The 7818-nt window shown below is 62.0% G+C and overlaps 1 protein-coding gene across 1 annotated transcript in view; it reads left to right on the top strand.

Moving 5' to 3' along the window:
* The first annotated feature begins 278 nt into the window (after positions 1-278).
* The window catches only part of LIMK1 (LIM domain kinase 1), a 30664-nt gene continuing 23124 nt past the window's right edge, over positions 279-7818 (top strand). The window contains 2 exon segments of the mRNA XM_075074028.1: positions 279-433; positions 3136-3232. Of these exon segments, the coding sequence (XP_074930129.1) occupies positions 376-433; positions 3136-3232 (155 nt within the window). The 5' untranslated portion in view covers positions 279-375.

Genomic DNA, 7818 nt, shown 5'->3' with positions numbered 1-7818 from the left:
TCTGTTACTGGACCAACTTCTGAGACGCTTTCCAGAGCCCCCCTGGAGTGGGACCCCTGCTCAGGGTCACCGCGGCTGCGAGCGGGGCCGGGCTGGCTAAGGGTTAACGGGAGGGAGGCGGCTGCACTCGGCCCGGCCTGGCTCCCTGCTGCCCCCGCTCCTGCCCCAGCTCCCCCGCCTGCAGGGCCGCGGCCGCGGCGGCTCTCGCTCCCGCTTTCCCAGGGACGCCGTGCGGTCGGCCAGCCCCTGTGCTCCCGCGGAGCATCCAGCGCAGCCCTGCCCCTTTCGCTGCCTGCGAGCCAGACGCGCCCCGAGCCGGAGCAGGCGGCGGAGCCTGGCGCCGCGGGTCGCGCCCAGGGCCAGCCGGCGGGGTGGATGAGGTTGATGCTCCTCTGCTGCACCTGGAGGGACGAGCCTATGGGAGAGGACGAAGGTACCGCGGGCTGGGGCCGCTGCGCTGCCTCTGCAGATGCCGGAGCCCCGGCTGCCGGGCAGGGCCAGCTCTCCCGGCCGTGCCCAGCGCTCCCCCGCGGGCTGAAGCCTGGGCCAGCGCTTGGCGCAGGGGCCCCCGAACGCCTGGGTTCCGTTCGCAGCCCGCAGGGACTCGCCGTGACCTTGAGCGAATCGCTTGCCCCGGTGCGGTGGGTGTGGACGGGTGGCAGCCCAGGGCTCTGACACGCTGCTGGGCAGGTGCAGGGGGGGCTGCCCCTGACGCGGCTTGGTGCACCCGGCCAGGCGGGCCCTTTGTGATCCGGGGGAGGCCTGCGGGCAGGCTGGTGGCCAGCTCTCCGCCCTGGGCTCGAGGGTGAAGAGGCAGCAGCCCATGGCCACGAGGAGCCCCCAGAGGCTGCCCCCTCGGTCCTCCTGCAGTGAGGCTCTGTGCCTGGCTTGGGGCTCCCATCTCACTGCACACACTCCTCCAGCCAGGAGGCGCATGCTGGGCCGGAGCTTTCTATTCTCAGGGGCCTTTCTCTGGCCCTCTGGGGGTCACCTAACACCCCCCTCCATCAAAGGTCCCTTACTCCCAGCTAGGCTGAGCAGACAGCAGGTGTGAAAGATTGGGATGGGGGTGGGGGTAATAGGCACCTATATAACACAAAGCCCCAAATAACAGGACTGTCCCCATAAAATCAGGGCATCTGGTCACCCTACTCCCAGCCCCTTGCAATGCTGTTTGCCAGCTGTTCCCTGGCTGCTGGGGGTTCATCATTTCAGGGCGTGGCCTGTCACAGCCCCTTGGCTCCTTTCCCCCTGAGAGCTGGGGCCCTGGCTCCCAAAGCAGTGGGGAGCAGACCCTGGCCTGGCCTAGATGATCCTCATGGTTAATGGTTCCCTCTTGTCCTGGCTGCCCTGCCTCCCACACCAGCGCATGGCCCCTCTCCGTGCCTCCTATCGCCTTACTGCCTCCTGCAGCTCCGCTTTCAAGCCATTCTGCTTCCACCCCCTGTGGAGCCGGGCTCCCTGCACCCTTCTGTGACTCAGTACTGGGGGCCTCCCTCCTGACAGCTGGCTCACCATGGGCAGCGGGCCCCCCTGCGCCCACTGACACCCTGCACACTGAGCCTGCTGACCTGCCCCCCATCTTCTTGTCACCCCACATCTCTTCCCTCCCTCCTCCTCATACCTCATCCTCTACCCCCTTATCTTGCCCTCCCCTCCCCCATGTTCCTGGCTGTCCAGGTCCTGCTTTCATCCTCCTCATGCCTCATCCTATCCTCACCTCCTCCTTCTTTCCCCCTCATGCACTTTGCTCTTCACCTCCACAGCAAGTCACCTGCCTCACAGCATCTTCCTCGCAACCTTCCCTCACCCACTCCTGCACCCTCAGGGCTAGCAGGGCTCCCCACCCGCACCTTCCCCCAACCAGCGGCCTCCACTGCTTTCTCCCCTGAGCTCTGGACTGACTCTTCCTGCCCCTGCCCCTGCCTGTCAGAGGACACAGAGCAGCAGTCATGGGCACGCAGGGCAGTGCTGGCACCCCCAGGGAGCCCACCACTCCCCAGGGCCCCAAGCTGGCCCAGGCCAGGTCCTGACCCCTGCCAGACACCACGCTCCCAGTGCCTTTCACCCGATGTGACTCTGTCCCAGCCCTGCTCTGCCCTGCCAGCAGAGGCCATGGGCACTGGAGGGGGCAGCTCTGGCTGTGGCTGGTGTGGGGCCCCTGTCAGCAGGGGATCAATGAGTACAGGCAAGGTGAGCAGGGAGCGACTGGGAGAGCACGGCCATGCCTGGCTTGTGCTGCGCCTCCCCCAGGCCAGAGGCCAGGCTTGGTCAGGGCCCAGAGATGGGGGGTCAGGATCAGCGTGGGTCCCAGTGGGGGATAGGGGAGTCAGAGCCTGTGTGGGTCTGGGGGATAGGGATCAGAGTCCATGCAGGTCCCAGTGGGGGCAGGGGGCAGGGTTAGTGTGGGTCCTAGTGGGGGCGGGGCATCAGGGTCACTGCAGTTCCAGTGTGGGAGGGGAGTCAGGGTCAGTAGGTGTTGCAGTGACAGGATGGTTGGGGGGGGTTGCGGGGGTGAGTGTCAGTGCGAGTCCATGTGATGGGGGAGGAGGCTCAGAGTTACTGTGGGTCCTGATGTTGGGTAGGTTGGAGTGGGGGATGGTCAGTACAGGCCCTGTGGAGAAGGGGATGGGTCCCAGTGGCGGGCGGGCTGGGAGCTCTCAGGTGTGAGGGGGGATGTGCCCGGCCTAGTTGTTCCTGCTCTGTAGCAGTTTCGGTGCTTCTCGCACAGGGGCCTGTGGAACTAATTGTGTGCCCGCTTCCGGTGCCATTCCACCAAGGCTCGGCGTATCCTGCATACCCACCAGACCATGCTGCTGCATAGCCTGCCAGGCAGTCACTACGTCACATTCCCCTTTCATTGATTGGGGAAACTGAGGCACAGAGCAGGGAAGAGATGTTCTGTATCCCCCTAAGTCAGGAGTCCTGCTGCCCTGTCCTGTCCCTTTACCACCAGCTCCTACTGCTACGCATGTCTCTCTCCAAAGTTGCCTCAATGCATGTAGGTGAAATTAGGTGCTGGGCTTCCATCGGGAGAAGGGCCCTCAGAGCTCCCCAAGCCAGACTGGCTTTGCTGGGGCTGGCTGTGCCCTCGCATGGGGGTGCAACAGCCTGTGCCTCTTCTGTGCCCTGCAGGAAGCGACCTGCCTGTATGTGCAAGCTGTGGCCACAGTATCTACGATGGGCAATACCTCCAGGCCCTGAACGCTGACTGGCATGCCGACTGCTTCAGGTAGGAGCCACGCAGGGCAAGCATGGAGCTCTTCAGCCTGCGTTCCCCAGCGCTGGGCCTGCCATGACTGGCCAAGGCTAGAAGTCTAGGGACAGACACTGGTGTCACCTCCCGGTCAAGGTGGCCTCGTGTACACACACACACACACACACACAATGTCCTGCACAGATACACACAATGTCCTGCGCGCGCGCACACACATACCCCGTCCATGTCCTGCACAGATACACACACACACTCCGTCCATGTCCTGCACAGATACACACATGCACACACACACCCCGTCCATGTCCTGCACAGATACACAAACACACACAATGTCCTGCACAGATAGACATACACATACAGACACACAGTCCATGTCCTGTACAGATACACACACACAAATGTCCTGCACAGATATACAAACACACACACATGCAATGCCCCTCTGGCACACAACTCCCTGGGTTAAGGGTCCTGGTCCCAGCCAGCCGTTAGACTTGGGGTGGGGAATTCTCAGGATGGGCTGCAGTTCTCGCCACAGCCCAGCAGAGCCAGGCTGGGGCTGGGGCTCCGGGGCCCTAGCAGCCTATGACCCTTGCAATCTGCTTTGGTTTCTTGCGTGCTTCCCTGAGTTCCTCTATCCCCTCAGCACCTGCTCTGTAGGCGTCTTCCCAGGCCTCAGCACTGGTCATGTCACCCAGACTGCCCTGTGGTCTGGCCACAGGTGGGAGCCCTGTGCACTGAGCAGGGCTTGAAGCCTCTCCAGCACTCAGTCAGAGAGGGCTGTCCTCCGAGCCAGGCGCCCCAGGCATGCCAGGTTTTCGGACAGGCCAGCCAGAGTGAAGGGGCGTTTGCTGCTGCAGCTGGATCCCAGCTGGGGTGAAGCGGCTGCCGGAGTGCGAGCATGGTGTTGCTGGGCCCCTGCACTCCCTGTCACTAGGAGCCTGCAGGCTACCAGCCGTTCCTCTCAAAGGGCCTGCCCTTCAGTGCCACACCGGTGTGCTCCCCCCTCACGTCTGTGGTTGCAGCACAGATAAATGTCATTCCACAGGGAGGGCTCGGACACCTGGCACTCAGCATGGAGTGTGTCCCTAGCCTGGGAGAAGGGGAGTGCCCAGCTCCCTGGCATTCTCGCTGCAACCTGCCTTCAGCTCGACCCACTCAAACCTTACTGGAACTCTGTGTGCCAATGCTTGCTTGAAGGGATCTCCCTGCTATTCTACCGCAGTCCCGGCCTCTCCCAGCAGGGGCGCTGTAGGGAGTGCGGCAGAGTTCTGATTGTGGGAGCGCTCCCAGCTGCAGCAGTCCTGGCCTCTTCCAGCAGGGGGCACTGCAGGAGCAGGGCAGGAGTGCTGGCTGTGGGGGAGCTCCCTGCTATTTCTGCCCTGGCACCTCCAGCAGGGCGCTTTGTCGGGCAGTGTGAGGATGGCACCCTTCATTATTATTGTTACTGTTCGTGTTACCGGAGCACCTAGCAGCCTGAGATGGCCCAGGACCCCATTGTGCTAGGCGCTGTACAAATGCAGAACAAGCTGACCCCTTGACCTGTCCCTGGGGCACAGTGGTATCTGCAAGAAGCCTGTCTGGGAGCAACGCAGATTCCATGGGAAGTTGGGCTGCTCTCTGCAGCCCGCAGCCCCATGTGCTACTGCAGCTGGGCAGCCATTAATAGCAGCAGCAGCTGGAGAGCATGTGAACAGGGCCATCTGCTCCTCATTAGCCTGTGTGCCTGCTAAGCCTGAGCCAGGGAGGGGAGGGGTGGATTGTGCATCGCATCCTGTGCGCTGGAGTCCCCAGAGTGGGGGGCAGTCTGCTAGGCATACTGGGGCCAGGACAGAGCCAGGCAAGGGGGTCAGCAGGTGTTTCTTCATCAATCTGATGGGGGGCATGGGAGGGGGCACGTGGTTGGGGGTGGAAGTCGTGATGGTGCCCTCCTCGTGCTGGCCCCTGTGAGCAGGGTTAGACAGCATAGTGGTTAATGCTGGCAGCTGCCCTGGAGCTTTGTTGACAGCAGCGCAGCCAGCCACTGAATTGCTGCTAGCACCAGTGCAAGTGCAACCCTTCCCAGGGCTGGCAGCGCAGCAGGGCTCTTTGGAGCTGGGAAAGCCCAGTTCCCTAGGAGTGCCCCAGGGCTCTCTGCACTTGGCAGGTGTGCACCTGTGCATTTGCATGCCAGAGGGGGTGTGTGCGTCTGCAGGAATGCGCGAATGGGGTTGGGTGCACTGGCAGGGACACCGCAAGTTTGTGGGCTGGGGTGAGCTGTGATGCTGGAAGGCAGGGCATGTGCATGCACAGTGCTGTTGCAAATGGGAGCAGAGATGTGGGAGGGCATGTACAGGTGGCAACAGGGCCATGTCCATTTGGACAGTGAAGCTACACACGGTGGTGCTGATGTTATGCATGGAACAGTGGGGGTGCCAGGTGGGTTGGCTGGTGTTGTGTTTGCAGGAGTGTGCCAGCAGTACCATTGCACAGCCCTAGGGAGGGGAGGCCTGTGAGTCCCCATGAGGAGCCAGCCCAGGGGAGGCGCAGCAATGGCTGATGCAGCGCAGGCTGCTGGCTGTCACTGAGGAAGCGCCATCCCTATGTGATTACAAGTCTGGTTTCCGTTCCTCCTCAGGCTGCTGGCTGCGGTCTGAGGGTGAGGGGAAGTGAGAGCAAGTGTCTCTCCCTGAGTCATGGAGGCCAGAGCCGTGGGGAGCAGGCTGGGGAGGAGGAGATGATGTCATGGGTTCCTGGTCCCTCCTCTCCCTCTCCCCTCTAATGCTTCCAGCTCTTTGAAGTGTCTGTAGGAACTAGAAGCCACAGAAGTGTGTGCAGAGCCTCCCTGACCAGCTGGGGGAGGCGCCCCCACGGCTGAGTGCAGGGCCCCACCACCCCAGCTGCTCACTGAGGCGCAGCCCGCACGGCCCCGGACTCGTTCTGGTTCGGAGGATGCTGACTGCCGTGCTCAAGAAGAGCCGCTTCCTGAGTGCTGGAGCCAAGTAAGTGTGTGGGGCTGCTCTGGCTCGCAGCTGAGCCTCTGCCCTGGCTAGGGGCACTGCATCACCATGGGCTTGGGGCCACAGCATGGGACAGTTTGTGATGGAGTCCGGACAGCACCCAGGGGTCCCAGCCCAAGACACAGATAGAGGGAAGGCAGCAATCCTAAGGGAAAGGAGTGTGCCTGGAGACATACTGCTAAGGAAATAGAAACTGTGGCAGGAAATGTCCCCTTCCCTCCCTCCAGCTGCCCCCACATCTCTCTCCTCACAGCCTGCTCACTGCTTCTCCTGCCCCCCCAGTTAGCAGGCAGCTGAGACCACACCAGCTGTGGGAGGTGGAGGAGCTGAGCAGGGTGGAGGTGATGGTGAGATTCTGATAACCTTCTGGGGGCTGTGGCTGGAGGGAATTGGCCTTTCGGTGTGTTGCAGCATTTGGTACCTTGTTATGCACTTGGTAAAAAGTCTGGCTGCTTTTTGTGTGAAATATCCCCCTCCCCAGCACTGAGGAACTGAAAACCCCTCTGCTCCAAAGTTGGCAGCTTTACCAGCCGTCTAGGTGTGTGTGTTGGTATCTCCTTTATCAGATGGGGAATCTGAGACACCATGAAAGGAAGTGACTTATATAGGTGGGGGAGGGATGCTGGGGTCTGTTGGACTGAGCAAGGGTTGGAGAGTCAGGTGAGTGAGCTGGGTTCTTACTCTGGATCTGACTTGGGCCAAGTGGACACTGCACCCTGCCAAGGGGAGTGCCAGGGTAGATCAAAGGCAGGTGGGTTTGCCTGCTCTGAGCGGGGCTAGAGGACATGCCCTGAGGTGCTCACCATCACTGCACCCTCCAGCAGAGCTGCACAGGGGCTAGAGCAAAGGTCTTTGCACCTCCTTCTCAGCTGAGAGCCCAAGCAGCATGGCAAGAGGGTGCCATGTTCAGTGACCCAGCCACTGCACCCCTCCCAGGATCACGGATCACCCCCAATTGTCTTGGAATTACTCATCTCTTCCTATGGAACTTCCTGCAGCCTAGCAAGTGGGGTTCTCCTCCTGAGATCTGTACAATGTGTGCGGACACTGGTGCTATATGTCTGAGCACACACGTGTGCGCAGCTGTGTGTGTGAGCACACAAGCCCCAGTCAGGGTCTCTAGTCCTAGCCCAGGAGCAGGGCACCCAGAACACCTGTGCAGGGTGCCCAGCTGCACACCCCTCTGGCAGGGCCAGGGCGGGGTGAGAGTGTGACCCACCCGCAGGGTGCGAGAGGGCTGGGCTGGGGCTGTGCCCAGGGCACCAACAGCAGGGCCGCTCCCACGCCAGCACTGCGAAGGTTAACGCAGCTGGGTTATGCCCGGACGCGCGTCCTCATTGGTCAGCGTCCTCCCGGGAGAGTTTGACTCAAGCAATCGGAGGGCGGCTTCCTTGTTGGGGTGACGTAATGGGGCTGCCCGGAGAATGACATCATCGCTGATTGACATGCGAACCACGTGCCGGCGGAGTAGGCAGAAGGGGGGAAGGAGGGGGCTGCAGGAGGGATCACAGCCCCACCGCCCCTCACTCTGCATCCCTGCCCCCGACGGCCCCAGCCCCACCGCCCCTCACTCTGCATCCCTGCCCCCTATACCCCCAC

The sequence above is a fragment of the Chelonoidis abingdonii genome, chromosome 20, assembly GCF_003597395.2.
Source record: "Chelonoidis abingdonii isolate Lonesome George chromosome 20, CheloAbing_2.0, whole genome shotgun sequence".
NCBI lineage: Eukaryota > Metazoa > Chordata > Testudines > Testudinidae > Chelonoidis > Chelonoidis abingdonii.
This window is presented reverse-complemented; position numbering and strand designations above follow the sequence as displayed.